This window comes from Oncorhynchus kisutch, unplaced genomic scaffold (assembly GCF_002021735.2).
Source record: "Oncorhynchus kisutch isolate 150728-3 unplaced genomic scaffold, Okis_V2 Okis05a-Okis16b_hom, whole genome shotgun sequence".
NCBI lineage: Eukaryota > Metazoa > Chordata > Actinopteri > Salmoniformes > Salmonidae > Oncorhynchus > Oncorhynchus kisutch.
Genome location: NW_022261982.1, coordinates 4,299,249 through 4,320,213, shown reverse-complemented (window position 1 = coordinate 4,320,213; position 20,965 = coordinate 4,299,249). Strand labels below are relative to the sequence as shown.

At 44.6% G+C, this 20,965-nt stretch overlaps 1 protein-coding gene across 1 annotated transcript in view; it reads right to left on the bottom strand.

Moving 5' to 3' along the window:
* The window catches only part of LOC109877047 (dystrophin-like), a 244,760-nt gene that overhangs the window by 66,939 nt on the left and 156,856 nt on the right, over positions 1 to 20,965 (bottom strand). The window contains 11 exon segments of the mRNA XM_031813663.1: positions 1,075 to 1,231; positions 1,903 to 2,075; positions 7,019 to 7,208; positions 8,399 to 8,553; positions 13,916 to 14,127; positions 14,696 to 14,813; positions 15,281 to 15,438; positions 15,604 to 15,802; positions 16,184 to 16,333; positions 18,632 to 18,757; positions 20,825 to 20,965. The exon segment at positions 20,825 to 20,965 is cut by the window's right edge and continues 7 nt beyond it. Coding sequence (XP_031669523.1) covers positions 1,075 to 1,231; positions 1,903 to 2,075; positions 7,019 to 7,208; positions 8,399 to 8,553; positions 13,916 to 14,127; positions 14,696 to 14,813; positions 15,281 to 15,438; positions 15,604 to 15,802; positions 16,184 to 16,333; positions 18,632 to 18,757; positions 20,825 to 20,965 — 1,779 coding nt within the window.

Genomic DNA, 20,965 nt, shown 5'->3' with positions numbered 1-20,965 from the left:
CAGAGTACTGTCATCAGTTCTTAATGATGTTTCAGAGTACTGTCATCAGTTCTTAATGATGTTGCAGAGTACTGTCATCAGTTCTTAATGATGTTGCAGAGTACTGTCATCAGTTCTTAATGATGTTGCAGAGTACTGTCATCAGTTCTTAATGATGTTGCAGAGTACTGTCATCGGTTCTTAATGATGTTGCAGAGTACTGTCATCGGTTCTTAATGATGTTGCAGGGTACTGTCATCGGTTCTTAATGATGTTGCAGAGTACTGTCATCAGTTCTTAATGATGTTGCAGGGTACTGTCATCAGTTCTTAATGATGTTGCAGAGTACTGTCATCAGTTCTTAATGATGTTGCAGGGTACTGTCATCAGTTCTTAATGATGCATGATGTCCTCATTAGGAGTATGATGATACATGACAAAAACATTCCAATATTGTGTATTGCTAAGATCTCCATAATGCAGTGAACTTGCAGTGTGGCCCATCTGCACCCTGAACAACTTATGCTGTTATAAACCAGTTATAACCCAGATATAACCCAGATATAAACCAGATATAAACCAGACATAAACCAGATATAAACCGGTTATAAACCAGTTATAAACCAGTTATAAACCAGTTATAACCCAGTTATAAACCAGATATAAACCAGATATAAACCGGTTATAAACCAGTTATAACCCAGATATAACCCAGATATAAACCAGATATAAACCAGATATAAACCGGTTATAAACCAGATATAAACCAGATATAAACCAGATATAAACCGGTTATAAACCAGATATAAACCAGATATAAACCAGATATAAACCAGATATAAACATATATAAACCGGTTATAAACCAGATATAAACCAGATATAAACCAGATATAAACCGGTTATAAACCAGATATAAACCAGATATAAACCAGATATAAACCAGATATAAACCAGATATAAACCATTACATCTGCTTATGATTTCTGACATATCAATGTATCTATGAACCAACCAACTAGTGAATCACCCAACCAACCAGCCACCCACCCAACCAACAAGCGACCCACCCAGCCAGCCAGTGTTCCACTCTCACCCTGTGTGTGTCCAGCTGTTGTTGCACAGCAGGGACGTCGCCCCCTACTGGTGGTTCCTGCTCCAGCAGGTCAGTCTTCCTCTGCAGCCAGGCTATCAGCTCCTGAAGGGTCATGTGTATCCGCTTCCATGGAGCCATTTCCCCTTCCAGGTGAGATCTACAACATACACATAGAAGCATAGATATAAGACCGGATCATAGATATTACTATCTAAACTAGACTGGATCGTAGATATTCCTATCTAAACTGGTCTGGATCGTAGATATTCCTATCTAAACTGGCCTGGATCGTAGATATTCCTATCTAAACTGGCCTGGATCGTAGATATTCCTATCTAAACTGGCCTGGATCGTAGATATTTTTATCTAAACTGGACTGGATCGTAGATATTCTTATCTAAACTAGACTGGATCAAATATATTCCTATCTAAACTAGACTGGATCATAGATATTCCTATCTAAACTAGACTGGATCAAATATATTCCTATCTAAACTAGACTGGATCATAGATATTCCGATCTAAACTGGACTGCATCATAGATATTTCTATCTAAACTAGACTGGATCATAGATATTCCTATCTAAACTAGACTGTTGACCAAGGATGCTCAAGCCTTCCTCCTGAGGAAGAAAGGTCCCGCAGGCGTTTGCTCCAACCCTACTCAGTCTAACACACCTGATTGTAGTAATTAGATGCTCATCCCGGACCTTGATTATCTGAATCAGGTGTGTAACAACAGGGATGGAGCGAAAACCTGCACTCTTTTGTCACCATGAATGAACACATGGAGGCAGGCATGAGAAAGGGGGCTGGTCTGGTGTCTACCTCATACTCATGGTTTTGCTGCGGAGCTCGTCCCAGCGCTGGCCCATGTTGTCCAGGCGGCTCTGTAGGAGTACGGCATCGTCTGAGCCGGTCAGAGACGTCACAATACGCTGACCATTCTCATCCAGAGAGTGGTACAGTTCTGTGTGGCCATCTATCTCCCCCTGAAGGTCCTACACACACACACACACACCGAGCATGCACACACGCACACACACCGAGCATGCACACGCACACACACCGAGCATGCACACACACGCACACACACACACACGTCCAATCATTAATGGGTATCTAAATAATTATAATGTTCTGTGACATATGCCTCTCTCTGAATGATTTCGATGCATTTTGACCAGGAGTTAATGTATTATTCGTCTTATTAAAGCCTAGGAACCATTAGATTCATATCTATATATTATAATAATGATATATGTCCTCCTATAGAAGGAGCCATTAGATTCATATCTATATATTATAATAATGATATATGTCCTCCTATAGAAGGAGCCATTAGATTCATATCTATATATTATAATAATGATATATGTCCTCCTATAGAAGGAGCCATTAGATTCATATCTATATATTATAATAATGATATATGTCCTCCTATAGAAGGAGCCATTAGATTCATATCTATATATTATAATAATGATATATGTCCTCCTATAGAAGGAGCCATTAGATTCATATCTATATATTATAATAATGATATATGTCCTCCTATAGAAGGAGCCATTAGATGACTATATATTATAATAATGATATATGTCCTCCTATAGAAGGAGCCATTAGATGACTAGATATTATAATAATGATATATGTCCTCCTATAGAAGGAGCCATTAGATGACTATATATTATAATAATGATATATGTCCTCCTATAGAAGGAGCCATTAGATTCATATCTATATATTATAATAATGATATATGTCCTCCTATAGAAGGAGCCATTAGATTCATATCTATATATTATAATAATGATATATGTCCTCCTATAGAAGGAGCCATTAGATTCATATCTATATATTATAATAATGATATATGTTCTCCTATAGAAGGAGCCATTAGATTCATATCTATATATTATAATAATGATATATGTCCTCCTATAGAAGGAGCCATTAGATTCATATCTAGATATTATAATAATGATATATGTCCTCCTATAGAAGGAGCCATTAGATGACTAGATATTATAATAATGATATATGTCCTCCTATAGAAGGAGCCATTAGATGACTATATATTATAATAATGATATATGTCCTCCTATAGAAGGAGCCATTAGATGACTATATATTATAATAATGATATATGTCCTCCTATAGAAGGAGCCATTAGATGACTATATATTATAATAATGATATATGTCCTCCTATAGAAGGAGCCATTAGATGACTATATATTATAATAATGATATATGTCCTCCTATAGAAGGAGCCATTAGATGACTATATATTATAATAATGATATATGTCCTCCTATAGAAGGAGCCATTAGATGACTACATATTATAATAATATGTCCAAACAGAGAAGCTGCTCTCTCAGCCTAATATTCTAGAATCCTAATGAATCCATTAGTCTTTCTCATTATTGTCATTAATGTCCTGCAGGTGAAAGAGCCAGTTTTCCAGGTATTACCTGAGTCCCTTCTCCACTAGCTGGGTACATACTGTACATATTATGATGGGAATGTCCAACCAAAGCTCCCCACCTCACCATACACTCTTAGAAAACAAGGTGCAATCTAGAACCTAAAAGGGTTCTTCGGCTGTCCCCATAGGAGAACCCTTTGAAGAACCCCTTTGGTTCCAGGTAGAACCCTTTTCTACCTGGAACCAAAGTGGTTCTACCTGGAACCAAAAAGGGTTCTCCTATGGGGACTTCTGAAGGACCCTTTTGGAATCTTTTTTGTACTCTCAATCTAATGTTCTATAATGATCCTAATTAGTCCATTCCTTTCCCCTGACTGTCATCATCAGATGCTACAGGTCTAAGAGTCATGTGGCTGTGAGGTTTGATCTCAGAGGGCAGAATGACATCACAGAATAGAAGACTACATAACAACCATTCATAGAATCTCCTTAGCAACCCCATGTGCCTCATTGACTTAATGCACGTACCAAAACCACACAAGTTTCCTCACAGGAAAACATTAAATTATTTGAATTGAAATGTAATTGACTGCAAATATACACTGAGTGTACAAAACATTAAGAACAGCCTTGATTCGGGCCTCTCGTGGTCTAAGGCCACTAGAGATTCTGGGTTCAAGTCCAGGGAAACTGTTGAGTGTGAAAAACCCAGCAACGTTGCAGTTCTTGACACACTCTAACCGGTGTGACTGGCACCTACTACCAAACCCCATTCAAAGTCACTTAAATATTTTGTCTTGCCCATTCACCCTCTAAATGGCACATACACAATCCATGTTTCAATTGTCTCAAGACTTAAACATCCTTCTTTAACCTGTCTCCTTCATCTACACTGATTGAAGTGGATCTAACAAGTAACATCAATAAGGGATCATAGCTTCAACCTGGTCAGACTATGTCATGGAAAGAGCAGGTGTTCTTAATATTTTGTCCACTCAGTGTACAGCAACAACAAAGCCTACTGTATTAAATGGACCATTTCTGACCGTGGTTCATTCAAGTGATCACTACGTCTGAAGTGACTGTCTTTCTCCAACTCCGAGACAGACGAGCAGTGCAAGACAGAAGAATACACAGACACACGTTCAGTACTGGACAGAAGAATACACAGACACACGTTCAGTACTGGACAGAAGAATACACAGACACACGTTCAGTACTGGACAGAAGAATACACAGACACACGTTCAGTACTGGACAGAAGAATACACAGACACACGTTCAGTACTGGACAGAAGAATACACAGACACACGTTCAGTACTGGACAGAAGAATACACAGACACACGTTCAGTACTGGACAGAAGAATACACAGACACACGTTCAGTACTGGACAGAAGAATACACAGACACACGTTCAGTACTGGACAGAAGAATACACAGACACACGTTCAGTACTGGACAGAAGAATACACAGACACACGTTCAGTACTGGACAGAAGAATACACAGACACACGTTCAGTACTGGACAGAAGAATACACAGACACGTTCAGTACTGGACAGAAGAATACACAGACACACGTTCAGTACTGGACAGAAGAATACACAGACACGTTCAGTACTGGACAGAAGAATACACAGACACACGTTCAGTACTGGACAGAAGAATACACAGACACACGTTCAGTACTGGACAGAAGAATACACAGACACACGTTCAGTACTGGACAGAAGAATACACAGACACACGTTCAGTACTGGACAGAAGAATACACAGACACACGTTCAGTACTGGACAGAAGAATACACAGACACACGTTCAGTACTGGACAGAAGAATACACAGACACATGTTCAGTACTGGACAGAAGAATACACAGACACACGTTCAGTACTGGACAGAAGAATACACAGACACGTTCAGTACTGGACAGAAGAATACACAGACACACGTTCAGTACTGGACAGAAGAATACACATACATGTTCAGTACTGGACAGAAGAATACACAGACACACCTTCAGTACTGGACAGAAGAATACACAGACACACATTCAGTACTGGACAGAAGAATACACAGACACACGTTCAGTACTGGACAGAAGAATACACAGACACACGTTCAGTACTGGACAGAAGAATACACAGACACACGTTCAGTACTGGACAGAAGAATACACAGACACGTTCAGTACTGGACAGAAGAATACACAGACACACGTTCAGTACTGGACAGAAGAATACACAGACATGTTCAGTACTGGACAGAAGAATACACAGACACACCTTCAGTACTGGACAGAAGAATACACAGACACGTTCAGTACTGGACAGAAGAATACACAGACACACGTTCAGTACTGGACAGAAACCCTTCCCAGTGACCAGTAAATTGTAATCTCTAACCTGAACTTGGTAGGTTTTCCTGCGCAGCATATTATCCACTTAAGGCAACGCTTCACACAACTAAGAAAACATCTCTTCTGTCGCCAAACTCAATCAAGTGTAGATGCTTTCTGTGTTTGTCCGTGAGCTACAATGAGCACTATGCCTATGTGAGTGTGTGTGAGTTTGAGTGTCTGCTCGTGTGCATGTGTGTGAGGAAGAGGGAGAGACCCAATAGAATGAGGTACAGAAGGCTGGTTGATGTCCGACACACAGCGACTGTTGTTCACTGGGGGAGAGAGTGGAGAAAGTGGGCGACTACTGCTGCACAGAGGGTCAGAAATGTTCCCTTTCCAAACTCAGAACAGGCCTGTCTCTTCACAACCCACAATACAGTGTGAGTTGGGGGGGGGGGGGGGGGGGGGTCCTGTCTTTGTCCTCTCCTTGGAGTCTGGACCTTGTCTCGTCCCCCCAGCCAGGCCCAACATTCCTGTCTTACCAGCCGGGGTATTGAGGGGCGCACATGGCAGGCAGGGGAAGGTACCGAGGACAAGAGACTGGGTCAGACTGCTGGCTGCTTTCTAGAACACATCACAAACCCTGCACATACTGAACTGACACCTCCCCCACCCTGAGACACTTCACACTAATGCCACTCAAGCTGAGCTGACTCAACTGAAAGATGACTCAACGATTTGACTTTGTTGAATTGAGTCTATGAAATGACTCTTAACTAAGTCTATGAACTGATTCTGAACTGACACAATTAGTTGATTCTATGAGTTGACTCTATGAACTGACTCTGAATTGACTCTGAATTGACTCTACAGTATCAATAGTTTGTGTGTGTGAGTACCTGGAACTGCCCCAGCAGGTGACTGACTCTACAGTATGAACTGAGTGTGAGTACCTGGAACTGCCCCAGCAGGTGACTGACTCTACAGTATGAACTGAGTGTGAATACCTGGAACTGCCCCAGCAGGAGACTGACTCTACAGTATGAACTGAGTGTGAGTACCTGGAACTGCCCCAGCAGGAGACTGACTCTACAGTATGAACTGAGTGTGAGTACCTGGAACTGCCCCAGCAGGTGACTGACTCTACAGTATGAACTGAGTGTGAGTACCTGGAACTGCCCCAGCAGGTGTCGTACAGCCTCAGGGTCCTCCAGCAGCCTCTCCTTGTGTGAGGCGTCCAGCAGGACGTTACAGGTGGTCTCTGCCTCCGTCAGCCAGTTGAGGAACTCCTTCAGGTCCAGGTAGAACTGCTGCAACAGCCTCAGAGCAGCTGACAGAGCCGCCTCACGGTCCCCGACACTACATCCACAAATAGGAACCCATATACAGAAACTGTTGTTGGCACCGCTACACACACACACACAGGTCACAAGTTCAGAGGGCAAATTGGGGTCATACATCAGTGTAATGATGTGGCCTGTCACGGGGAAATTTAGTAGAACTAACAGTGAGGGTCAATGTGTGTGCGTGCATTCAGATGGACTGTGCATTGTGTGTGTGTGTTCAGGTGTACTAAGAGACAGCATGATGAAGTGCTTTCAGGAGCATGTGGGACTGATGCAGACTGAATGACTTACTGACTAACTGACTGATTAACTGAATGACTGACTGACTGGTTGACTGACTAACTGACTGATTAACTGACTGACTAACTGATTAACTGAATGACTGACTGATTAACTGACTGACTGGTTGACTGACTGACTGACTGATTAACTGAATGACTGACTGGTTGACTGACTGATTAACTGAATGACTGACTGGTTAATTAACTGACTGACTGACCGACAGACTAACTGGCTAATTGACTGACTGGTTTACTAACTGACTGACAGAATACCAGACTGACTGACTAAATAACTGGTTGACTAACTGACTGGCTGACAGACTGACCAACTAACTGACCAACTGACTGGTTGACTGACTGTCTGACTAACTGAATAACTGACTGACTAACTGAATAACTGACTGACTAACTGACTAACTAACTAACTGACTGACTGACTGACAGGCTGACTGACAGAATACCAGACTGACTGACTAAATAACTGACTGACCAACTGACTGACTGACTGACAGGCTGACTGACTGTCTGACTAACTAACTGACTGACTGACAGGCTGACCGACTAACTGAATAACTGACTGACTAACTGACTAAATAACTGACTGGTTGACCAACTGACTGACAGAATAGCAGACTGACTGACTAAATAACTGACTGACTGGTTGACTAACTGACTAAATAACTGACTGACTAACTGACTAACTGACTAACTGACTAAATAACTGACTGACTGGTTGACTAACTGACTAAATAACTGACTGACTGACTCACTAAATAACTGACTGACTGGTTGACCAACTGACTGACAGAATAGCAGACTGACTGACTGGTTGACCAACTGACTGACAGAATAACAGACTGACTCACTAAATAACTGACTGACTGGTTGACCAACTGACTGACAGAATAGCAGACTGACTCACCGTTTGTTGATGTGCTCCCAGGTAACGTTGGTGGCGTCGGTCATCTGTGTGACCTTGTGTGTGTGGTCGGTAGAGTAAAGGGTTAACAGCTTCCCTGCCAGGTCATTGGTCACGTCCACCTGACCCTGCCACTGGTGCAGCTCCTTCACAAACAGCTGTTGAGAACCACAGAAAACAGTTATAGATAAAGACATAAAATAACGATACAGAGAACATCACCCTCATACACAGTAACAACCCTCTAGTGGCCCAGAGGAAGCAGAGACCCTCTAAATATACGGCTCTGATACAGAACATCACCCTCATACACAGTAACAACCCTCTAGTGGCCCAGAGGAAGCAGAGACCCTCTAAATATACGGCTCTGATACAGAACATCACCCTCATACACAGTAACAACCCTCTAGTGGCCCAGAGGAAGCAGAGACCCTCTAAATATACGGCTCTGATACAGAACATCACCCTCATACACAGTAACAACCCTCTAGTGGCCCAGAGGAAGCAGAGACCCTCTAAATATACGGCTCTGATACAGAACATCACCCTCATACACAGTAACAACCCTCTAGTGGCCCAGAGGAAGCAGAGACCCTCTAAATATACGGCTCTGATACAGAACATCACCCTCATACACAGTAACAACCCTCTAGTGGCCCAGAGGAAGCAGAGACCCTCTAAATATACGGCTCTGATACAGAACATCACCCTCATACACAGTAACAACCCTCTAGTGGCCCAGAGGAAGCAGAGACCCTCTAAATATACGGCTCTGATACAGAACATCACCCTCATACACAGTAACAACCCTCTAGTGGCCCAGAGGAAGCAGAGACCCTCTAAATATACGGCTCTGATACAGAACATCACCCTCATACACAGTAACAACCCTCTAGTGGCCCAGAGGAAGCCGAGACAGAGACCCTCTAAATACACGGCTCTGATTCGAAGTCCTCTAACTAGAGTTTAAGTTGTAGCCTAGCAACAACATCCGACTCAACAAATGAAGATCCAGGATGGAAGAACATTCATATCAGTTGTTCCTCTAACTAGACTAGAGGGAGTTATAGCAACACAGGGACTGTACTAGAGGGAGTCATAGCAACACAGGGACTGTACTAGAGGGAGTCATAGCAACACATGGACTGTACTAGAGGGAGTCATAGCAACACAGGGACTGTACTAGAGGGAGTCATAGCAACACAGGGACTGTACTAGAGGGAGTCATAGCAACACAGGGACTGTACTAGAGGGAGTCATAGCAACACAGGGACTGTACTAGAGGGAGTCATAGCAACACAGGGACTGTACTAGAGGGAGTCATAGCAACACAGGGACTGTACTAGAGGGAGTCATAGCAACACAGGGACTGTAACATGATTCCTGGAAACGTTGCTGAGCAGAGTGGTAGAACAGGGCCTGTAATATTCAGTATTCCAGGCTTTGCCACTCTAGTCTCATTACATTCTCATCCTGTTATACTGTAGTGATGAGGATTCCTCATCTAGTCCTTATCAGAGAGACGCCTCACAGCTTTACACATATTACCTTCCTGGAATCATCTCCACTCCGTGCTGCACATGCTCAAGTGTTTGTGTGTGTGTGTGTGTGTGTGTGTGTATGTGTATGTGTATGTGTATGTGTATGTGTGTGTGTGTGTGCGAGAGTGAGAGTGAGAGAGAGAGAGAGAGAGAGAGAGAGAGAGAGAGAGAGAGAGAGAGAGAGAGAGAGAGAGAGAGAGAGAGAGAGAGAGAGAGAGAGAGAGAGAGAGAGAGAGAGAGAGAGAGAGAGAGAGAGAGAGAGAGAGAGAGAGAGAGAGAGAGAGAGAGAGAGAGAGGGTTCGCCAGGGTTGCAATCTGAGCCCTGCACTCTTCAATATTTACATCAGCGAATTGGCCACTATTCTAGATAAATCCTCAGCCCTGGTGTTAGTCTCCACAATTCAGAGGTTAAACGCCTACTCTTCGCTGATGACCTATGCCTGCTGTCACCCACAGCACATGGCCTACAGCAGAGCCTGGACCTGCTAGAGCAGTACTGCCAGACCTGGGCCCTGGCAGAGGAATACATGCAGAGTGATTGGGGAATGTAAACCAGGTGTACAGGGAACAGAGGAATAAATGCAGAGTGATTGGGGACCGTCGAACGCCACCCCAACAAGGAGAGGAGAACGCCGCCCCAACAAGGAGAGGAGAACACCGCCCCAACAAGGAGAGGAGAACACCGCCCCAACAAGGAGAGGAGAACACCGCCCCAACAAGGAGAGGAGCCGACTTTGGAGGAAGTCGTGACAATATAGAGTACTGCACACACTACAATTACATAGGTTTAAAAATAAGCTCAACCCGAAATGAGGCAGTGAATGAACTGAGAGAGGAAGCACACAGGGCATTCTACGCCGTTCAAAAGATCATTCAAATGGAAATACCTATTAAAATGTGGCTAAAACTAATTGATTGTGTCATTGGACCAATTGCACTTTATGGCAGCGAGGTGTGGGGTCCACTTGCAAAACAAGATTTCATCAAATGGGATAAACACATTGAAACCCTGCATGCAGAGTTCTGTAAGATTCTCCTACATGTCCAGAGGAAAACTACAAACAATGCATGCAGGGCAGAATTAGACCAATATCCACTAATAATAAACACTCAAAAAAGAGCAATTCAGTTTTGGAAACATCTAAAATACAGTGACCCCCTCTCATATCACTACCAAGCCCTGCAATGCCAAGAGCTGAGCAAAGAAAAGAGTCCCCTCATCCAGCTGGTCCTGAGTTCACACACCTGTTCTACTAACATACTGAAGCCTCAGTCCCCTCATCCAGCTGGTCCTGAGTTCCCACACCTGTTCTACTAACATACTGAAGCCTCAGTCCCCTCATCCAGCTGGTCCTGAGTTCCCACACCTGTTCTACTAACATACTGAAGCCTCAGTCCCCTCATCCAGCTGGTCCTGAGTTCCCACACCTGTTCTACTAACAAACTGAAACCTCAGTCCCCTCATCCAGCTGGTCCTGAGTTCACACACCTGTTCTACTAACATACTGAAGCCTCAGTCCCCTCATCCAGCTGGTCCTGAGTTCCCAAAACTGTTCTACTAACATACTGAAGCCTCAGTCCCGTCATCCAGCTGGTCCTGAGTTCACAAAACTGTTCTACTAACATACTGAAGCCTCAGTCCCCTCATCCAGCTGGTCCTGAGTTCACAAAACTGTTCTACTAACATACTGAAGCCTCAGTCCCCTCATCCAGCTGGTCCTGAGTTCACAAAACTGTTCTACTAACATACTGAAGCCTCAGTCCCCTCATCCAGCTGGTCCTGAGTTCACAAAATTGTTCTACTAACATACTGAAGCCTCAGTCCCCTCATCCAGCTGGTCCTGAGTTCCCAAAACTGTTCTACTAACATACTGAAGCCTCAGGACCAGAACATCCAATCAATCAGAATAAACAAAATTACAACACAGTCAAAACAAAACTACATTACTTATTAGGAAACACAAACACAAAGCACAATGCAGTGCTATCTGGCCCTAAATGGACAGTACATCGTGGCTAACTATTTGACCATGGTTACTGATCAAAACCTTAGAAAAACCTTGCCAATGTACAGGCTCAGTGAGCACAGCCTTGCCATTGAGAAGGGTAGACACAGGAAACCTGTCTCCCTGTAGAGGAAAGGCTGTGCAACCACTGCACCACAGCAGAACCTGGCTCCCTGTAGAGGAAAGGCTGTGCAACCACTGCACCACAGCAGAACCTGGCTCCCTGTAGAGGAAAGGCTGTGCAACCACTGCACCACAGCAGAACCTGGCTCCCTGTAGAGGAAAGGCTGTGCAACCACTGCACCACAGCAGAACCTGGCTCCCTGTAGAGGAAAGGCTGTGCAACCACAGCAGAACCTGGCTCCCTGTAGAGGAAAGGCTGTGCAACCACTGCACCACAGCAGAACCTGAGACGGAGCTGCATTTCCTGACAAAATGTCAAAAATATAAAACAATTAGAGAGTGTCATTTCCCCAAATTTGAAGACCTCTCTGATGAGAGTAGGCTACCCGTCCTGTTGGGGGAGGACGCAGAGAGCTGTGGGTTGGCAGCGCACTACATTGCTGCCTGCCATAAGTTGAGGGACAGTGTCTGACAGACCAATCAACCTGCACATGTCCTCTACTGTATACTTATCGTTACTGTTCAATGTCTGGTTATTTTGACCCTTGGTTATTGTTGTTACTGTTCAATGTCTGGTTGTTTTGACCCTTGGTTATTGTTGTTACTGTTCAATGTCTGGTTGTTTTGACCCTTGGTTATTGTTGTTACTGTTCAATGTCTGGTTGTTTTGACCCTTGGTTATTGTTACTGTTCAATGTCTGGTTGTTTTGACCCTTGGTTATTGTTGTTACTGTTCAATGTCTGGTTGTTTTGACCCTTGGTTATTGTTACTGTTCAATGTCTGGTTGTTTTGACCCTTGGTTATTGTTGTTACTGTTCAATGTCTGGTTGTTTTGACCCTTGGTTATTGTTGTTACTGTTCAATGTCTGGTTGTTTTGACCCTTGGTTATCGTTATTGTTCAATGTCTGGTTGTTTTGACCCTTGGTTATTGTTGTTACTGTTCAATGTCTGGTTGTTTTGACCCTTGGTTATCGTTACTGTTCAATGTCTGGTTGTTTTGACCCTTGGTTATTGTTACTGTTCAATGTCTGGTTGTTTCGACCCTTGGTTGTTGTTGTTACTGTTCAATGTCTGGTTGTTTTGACCCTTGGTTATCGTTATTGTTCAATGTCTGGTTGTTTTGACCCTTGGTTATTGTTGTTACTGTTCAATGTCTGGTTGTTTTGACCCTTGGTTATTGTTGTTACTGTTCAATGTCTGGTTGTTTTGACCCTTGGTTATTGTTGTTACTGTTCAATGTCTGGTTGTTTTGACCCTTGGTTATTGTTACTGTTCAAAGTCTGGTTGTTTTGACCCTTGGTTATTGTTACTGTTCAATGTCTGGTTGTTTTGACCCTTGGTTATTGTTACTGTTCAATGTCTGGTTGTTTTGACCCTTGGTTATTGTTGTTACTGTTCAAAGTCTGGTTGTTTTGACCCTTGGTTATTGTTACTGTTCAATGTCTGGTTGTTTTGACCCTTGGTTATTGTTACTGTTCAATGTCTGGTTGTTTTGACCCTTGGTTATTGTTACTGTTCAATGTCTGGTTGTTTTGACCCTTGGTTGTTGTTACTGTTCAATGTCTGGTTGTTTTGACCCTTGGTTGTTGTTACTGTTCAATGTCTGGTTGTTTTGACCCTTGGTTATTGTTACTGTTGTTCCGTTGACAATGTTGACTCTTATTATCTTCATATTGTAAATCTCCAAAGTATGTTTTGGCAACATGTACATTGTTACGTCATGCCAATAAAGCACATTGAATTGAGAGAGAGAGAGAGAGAGGTAGAGTGTATATGTGTGTGTGTGTGTGTGTTTGTGTCTGTGCGTATATGTGTGTGTGAGTGTTTGTGTGTGCATGTGTGTGTAACCTTGAGGTCAGTGTTTTGCTTCTTCAGAGCATCCATGGTGTAGGAAATATCCTGCCACGACTCCAGCTTGTCATTGGCTCGTTTGATGAGAGGTTCCACCTCCTTCCTGGCGTCCAACCAATCAGAGGAGTCCTGCAGCATGTTCTGTAGCTGTTGATGTCTATCAGCCAGTCTGCCCTGTGACTCCTCCCAGTGGGTCTGCAACCTGTCAACTACACACACACACACACACACACACACACACACACACACACACACACACACACAGACACACACACAGACACACACACACTGAGTGAGATCGACTACAACCTACCTGATCAACAAATCTTCCTGCATCCAACATCCCTAGTCATTATCATTAGTATATCAGTTAGTTTGTTCAGTCAGCGACTGAGCTGAATCAAGGTTCTCTAACAGGCCATACTGATAGTTTGTGGTTATTAATGGAGTCATTGATGAGTTTGTGTTTAGTAATAACAGTTTGTGGTCAGTTTGTAGTCATTGATGACAGTTTGTAGTCAGATCATTGGTGATAGTTTGTGGTCCGTTTGTGGTCAGTTTGCGGTCAGTTTGTGGTCAGTTTGCGGTCAGTTTGTGGTCAGTTTGCGGTCAGTTTGTGGTCAGTCTGCGGTCAGTTTGTGGTCAGTTTGTGGTCAGTTTGTGGTCAGTTTGTGGCCCGTTTGCGGTCAGTTTGTGGTCAGTTTGCGGTCAGTTTGTGGTCAGTTTGGTCTGTTTGCAGTCAGTAAGCATAGTATGTAATGGTTGTGGTTGGCGTACTGCGGTCGGTGATAGCAGCTCGTGTCTCCTGGTTGTTGGTTTTGTTCTTCAGGTTCTGGGCTGCAGTCAGCTGACCCTCCAGCTGGGGGCGCCGCCGCTCCATGTCCCCCAGTGCTCCCTACAGACAGCAAGACAGAGACAGAACATTTCAATGAATATCTGGATGTCAAGTATTTACAACTATTTACCCATGTATTTGAGCCATGTATTTGAGCCTGGTCAGTGCCTGTGTTCTCAAGGCGTCTCAGAATAAGACTGCTGATCTAAGATCAGATCCCCCCCAGTCCATGTAATCATGTATCTGGTCCTCTCTCTAGTATTCATTATGATCTAAAAGGCAAACCTGATCCCAGATCAGCACTAGGATCTGGTCCTCTCTCTAGTATTCATTATGATCTAAAATGCTAACCTGATCCCAGATCAGCACTAGGATCTGGTCCTCTCTCTAGTATTCATTATGATTTAAAAGGCAAACCTGATCCCAGATCAGCACTCCTGCTCTGAGACTCTTTATGAATACAGGCCAGGGTCTCAGCGGCTAAACGGAGTCTCTCACACTCTGTGACACACAGGTTGACCCCTGACCTTGGTCTTGACGATCATGTGGTTGATGTCGTCCAGGTCGGCCACGGTCACCCTCTGTGTCTGTACCATCTGATCCAGCAGGGATAGCCAATCAGAGAGCTCTGCCCAGGCCTTGTTGAACTGAGCCAGGGCTGGGGCGTCTCCCTGGAGGGTCTCAACTGGAGGGGGGTAGCGTGATACAATCAGTAGCCATACGGTCACACATACCATCTGCTAACCATGTGTATGTGACAAATACAATTTGATTTGACACACACACACACACACACACACACACACACACACACACACACACACACACACACACACCCTCATCTCCTTACTGGTGGTTTTCTGGATCTTTAGAGCGGCCAGCCTCTCTCTGTGTACTATCATTTGCCCCTGAATCGCCCTCCAATCATCACTCAGACTGTGGTACTTCTCCTTCTCTGGTTGGCTGGGAGGCGTGTCCTTGTACAGCTCCTGGCCCTTAGCCAACACCCCCTCCACCTCAGGCTTCTTGACCTGGACTTCATCTATGAGCTGAAACATCACAAACCATTCCAAAACAATGAAACTACTCTCAATCTAAATTCATCTTTCAGAGATTCCTCCCGTCTTCTCTCCTAACCTCATTTTCCAGCTGGAAGGAAAGTAGGTCTAAGGTCCCTCACCAGTGACCTTTTTCTCCCATGTGCTTTGAGAAGGAGGCATGGAGAGAGGATGCAAAGAATTAAGGAAAGATTCATTGATATAGGCCTCGGTCCCTGTAGGCATGGATGGATGGATGGATAGAGGGAGGGAGGGAGGGAGGGAGGGAGGGAGGGAGGGAGGGAGGGAGGGAGGGAGGGAGGGAGGGAGGGAGGGATCGATGGACAAATTGACTGATAGATGGATGGATGACAGGATGGATTGATAGTCTACCTTGGGTTCCACATTGTCAGGGTTTTCCTCTAGGGTGGTCCTGGTGGTTGAGGTCCACGAGGAGAGGTAAGTCAGCCGGTCCTGGAAGTGAGACAGCTCCTTCAGCAAGCTCTCAATCTGCTTCTGCTTCTCAGGCAGGTCTTTAGACACCTATAGGGAGGAGGGAGAGGAAGGACCCGAGTGTTTTCAATGGTAGGAAGGAACATACAGTCCACTCACACACACAGTACAAATGTCTCCCACAGGGAGGAGGGACAGGCCCCGAGTTGGGGGCCATTTTAGTTGAATTACAAGAGCATTTCCAATGCTAGGAAGGAACATACAGTCCACTCACACACACAGTACAAAGGTCTCCCACAGGGAGGAGGGAGAGGCCCCGAGTTGGGGGCCATTTTAGTTGAATTACAAGAGCATTTCCAATGGTAGGAAGGAATATACAGTCCACTCTCACACACAGTACAAAGGTCTCCCACAGGGAGGAGGGAGAGGCCCCGAGTTGGGGGCCATTTTAGTTGAATTACAAGAGCATTTCCAATGCTAGGAAGGAACATACAGTCCACTCACACACACAGTACAAAGGTCTCCCACAGGGAGGAGGGAGAGGCCCCGAGTTGGGGGCCATTTTAGTTGAATTACAAGAGCATTTCCAATGCTAGGAAGGAACATACAGTCCACTCACACACACAGTACAAAGGTCTCCCACAGGGAGGAGGGAGAGACCCCGAGTTGGGGGCCATTTTAGTTGAATTACAAGAGCATTTCCAATGGTAGGAAGGAATATACAGTCCACTCTCACACACAGTACAAAGGTCTCCCACAGGGAGGAGGGAGAGACCCCGAGTTGGGGGCCATTTTAGTTGAATTACAAGAGCATTTCCAATGCTAGGAAGGAACATACAGTCCACTCACACACACAGTACAAAGGTCTCCCACAGGGAGGAGGGAGAGGCCCCGAGTTGGGGGCCATTTTAGTTGAATTACAAGAGCATTTCCAATGCTAGGAAGGAACATACAGTCCACTCACACACACAGTACAAAGGTCTCCCACAGGGAGGAGGGAGAGACCCCGAGTTGGGGGCCATTTTAGTTGAATTACAAGAGCATTTCCAATGGTAGGAAGGAATATACAGTCCACTCTCACACACAGTACAAAGGTCTCCCACAGGGAGGAGGGAGAGACCCCGAGTTGGGGGCCATTTTAGTTGAATTACAAGAGCATTTCCAATGCTAGGAAGGAACATACAGTCCACTCACACACACAGTACAAAGGTCTCCCACAGGGAGGAGGGAGAGGCCCCGAGTTGGGGGCCATTTTAGTTGAATTACAAGAGCATTTCCAATGCTAGGAAGGAACATACAGTCCACTCACACACACAGTACAAAGGTCTCCCACAGGGAGGAGGGAAAGGCCCCGAGTTGGGGGCCATTTTAGTTGAATTACAAGAGCATTTCCAATGCTAGGAAGGAACATACAGTCCACTCACACACACAGTACAAAGGTCTCCCACAGGGAGGAGGGAGAGGCCCCGAGTTGGGGGCCATTTTAGTTGAATTACAAGAGCATTTCCAATGCTAGGAAGGAACATACAGTCCACTCACACACACAGTACAAAGGTCTCCCACAGGGAGGAGGGAGAGGCCCCGAGTTGGGGGCCATTTTAGTTGAATTACAAGAGCATTTCCAATGGTAGGAAGGAACATACAGTCCACTCACACACACAGTACAAAGGTCTCCCACAGGGAGGAGGGAGAGGCCCCGAGTTGGGGGCCATTTTAGTTGAATTACAAGAGCATTTCCAATGCTAGGAAGGAACATACAGTCCACTCACACACACAGTACAAAGGTCTCCCACAGGGAGGAGGGAAAGGCCCCGAGTTGGGGGCCATTTTAGTTGAATTACAAGAGCATTTCCAATGCTAGGAAGGAACATACAGTCCACTCACACACACAGTACAAAGGTCTCCCACAGGGAGGAGGGAGAGGCCCCGAGTTGGGGGCCATTTTAGTTGAATTACAAGAGCATTTCCAATGCTAGGAAGGAACATACAGTCCACTCACACACACAGTACAAAGGTCTCCCACAGGGAGGAGGGAGAGGCCCCGAGTTGGGGGCCATTTTAGTTGAATTACAAGAGCATTTCCAATGGTAGGAAGGAACATACAGTCCACTCACACACACAGTACAAAGGTCTCCCACAGGGAGGAGGGAGAGGCCCCGAGTTGGGGGCCATTTTAGTTGAATTACAAGAGCATTTCCAATGCTAGGAAGGAACATACACTTGATCATACACTACAAAACAAAACACATGAAGCTTTAAGTTAGAAAATAGACTACTCCTACACACACGTTGAAATACAGATATCGAGTAGTCAATATTCATGTCCAACATCCAACTGATCTTATCCACCTAAAGGACAGAACCTCCTCTATAGAAAGGGATACCAACCTGTACCCAGCGTGTGTTGATCATCTTCATTTCCTTCTGTTGGTCAGCAGGGAGGGGAATGGTGCCGGTCCTCGTGCTAATGGTTTCCACATTGTTCTGTCTGGCTGGTAGTTCCAACACACGAGCCTGCACACACATGCACACACGCACGCACGCACACACACACACACACGCACGCACGCACACACGCACGTCTTTGAACATAGACAATCTCCAAATACAGATCATGAATTAAATAATAACGGATCAATAATGTGACCAGAGAGAGAGAGAGAGAGAGAGAGAGAGACAGGGGTACAGTGCCTTGCGAAAGTATTCGGCCCCCTTGAACTTTGCGACCTTTTGCCACATTTCAGGCTTCAAACATAAAGATATAAAACTGTATTTTTTTGTGAAGAATCAACAACAAGTGGGACACAATCATGAAGTGGAACGACATTTATTGGATATTTCAAACTTTTTTAACAAATCAAAACTGAAACATTGGGCGTGCAAAATTATTCAGCCCCCTTAAGTGAATACTTTGTAGCGCCACCTTTTGCTGCGATTACAGCTGTAAGTCGCTTGGGGTATGTCTCTATCAGTTTTGCACATCGAGAGACCGACATTTTTTCACATTCCTCCTTGCAAAACAGCTTGAGCTCAGTGAGGTTGGATGGAGAGCATTTGTGAACAGCAGTTTTCAGTACTTTCCACAGATTCTCGATTGGATTCAGGTCTGGACTTTGACTTGGCCATTCTAACACCTGGATATGTTTATTTTTGAACCATTCCATTGTAGATTTTGCTTTATGTTTTGGATCATTGTCTTGTTGGAAGACAAATCTCCGTCCCAGTCTCAGGTCTTTTGCAGACTCCATCAGGTTTTCTTCCAGAATGCTCCTGTATTTGGCTCCATCCATCTTCCCATCAATTTTAACCATCTTCCCTGTCCCTGCTGAAGAAAAGCAGGCCCAAACCATGATGCTGCCACCACCATGTTTGACAGTGGGGATGGTGTGTTCAGGGTGATGAGCTGTGTTGCTTTTACGCCAAACATAACATTTTGCATTGTTGCCAAAAAGTTCAATTTTGGTTTCATCTGACCAGAGCACCTTCTTCCACATGTTTGGTGTGTCTCCCAGGTGGCTTGTGGCAAACTTTAAATGACACTTTTTATGGATATCTTTAAGAAATGGCTTTCTTCTTGCCACTCTTCCATAAAGGCCAGATTTGTGCAATATACGACTGATTGTTGTCCTATGGACAGAGTCTCCCACCTCAGCTGTAGATCTCTTCAGTTCATCCAGAGTGATCATGGGCCTCTTGGCTGCATCTCTGATCAGTCTTCACCTTGTATGAGCTGAAAGTTTAGAGGGACGGCCAGGTCTTGATAGATTTGCAGTGGTCTGATACTCCTTCCATTTAAATATTATCGCTTGCACAGTGCTCCTTGGGATGTTTAAAGCTTGGGAAATATTTTTGTATCCAAATCCGGCTTTAAACTTCTTCACAACAGTATCTCGGACCTGCCTGGTGTGTTCCTTGTTCTTCATGATGCTCTCTGCGCTTTTAATGGAGCTCTGAGACTATCACAGTTCAGGTGCATTTATACGGAGACTTGATTACACACAGGTGGATTGTATTTATCATCATTAGTCATTTAGGTCAACATTGGATCATTCAGAGATCCTCACTGAACTTCTGGAGAGAGTTTGCTGCACTGAAAGTAAAGGGGCTGAATAATTTTGCACGCCCAATTTTTCAGTTTTTGATTTGTTCAAAAAGTTTGAAATATCCAATAAATGTCGTTCCACTTCATGATTGTGTCCCACTTGTTGTTGATTCTTCACAAAAAAAATACAGTTTTATGTCTTTATGTTTGAAGCCTGAAATGTGGCAAAAGGTCGCAAAGTTCAAGGGGGCCGAATACTTTCGCAAGGCACTGTATGTAGCTCTGGGGACCTTTACAACCTGTGTCCACAGTAATCTAGACTAGGAGACAGACTAGTGAGAGATGTCCTCTGGCCAGTAATCTAGACTAGGAGACAGACTAGTGAGAGATGTCCTCTGGCCAGTAATCTAGACTAGGAGACAGACTAGTGAGAGATGTCCTCTGGCCAGTAATCCAGACTAGGAGACAGACTACTGAGAGACGTCCTCTGGCCAGTAATCTAGACTAGGGGACAGACTAGCTGTTGTTGTTGACCGTACCGTGACTTTCTCCAGAGTGGCGTTCATCTGGTGGTGATCTCCAGGCGTCAGGGGGATGGCCACGACCTCCTCAGCCTCATCCAGCCAGGACAGGAACTCCCCCATGTCGTCCTGCAGCCCCATCGCTGCAGTACGTGCCTC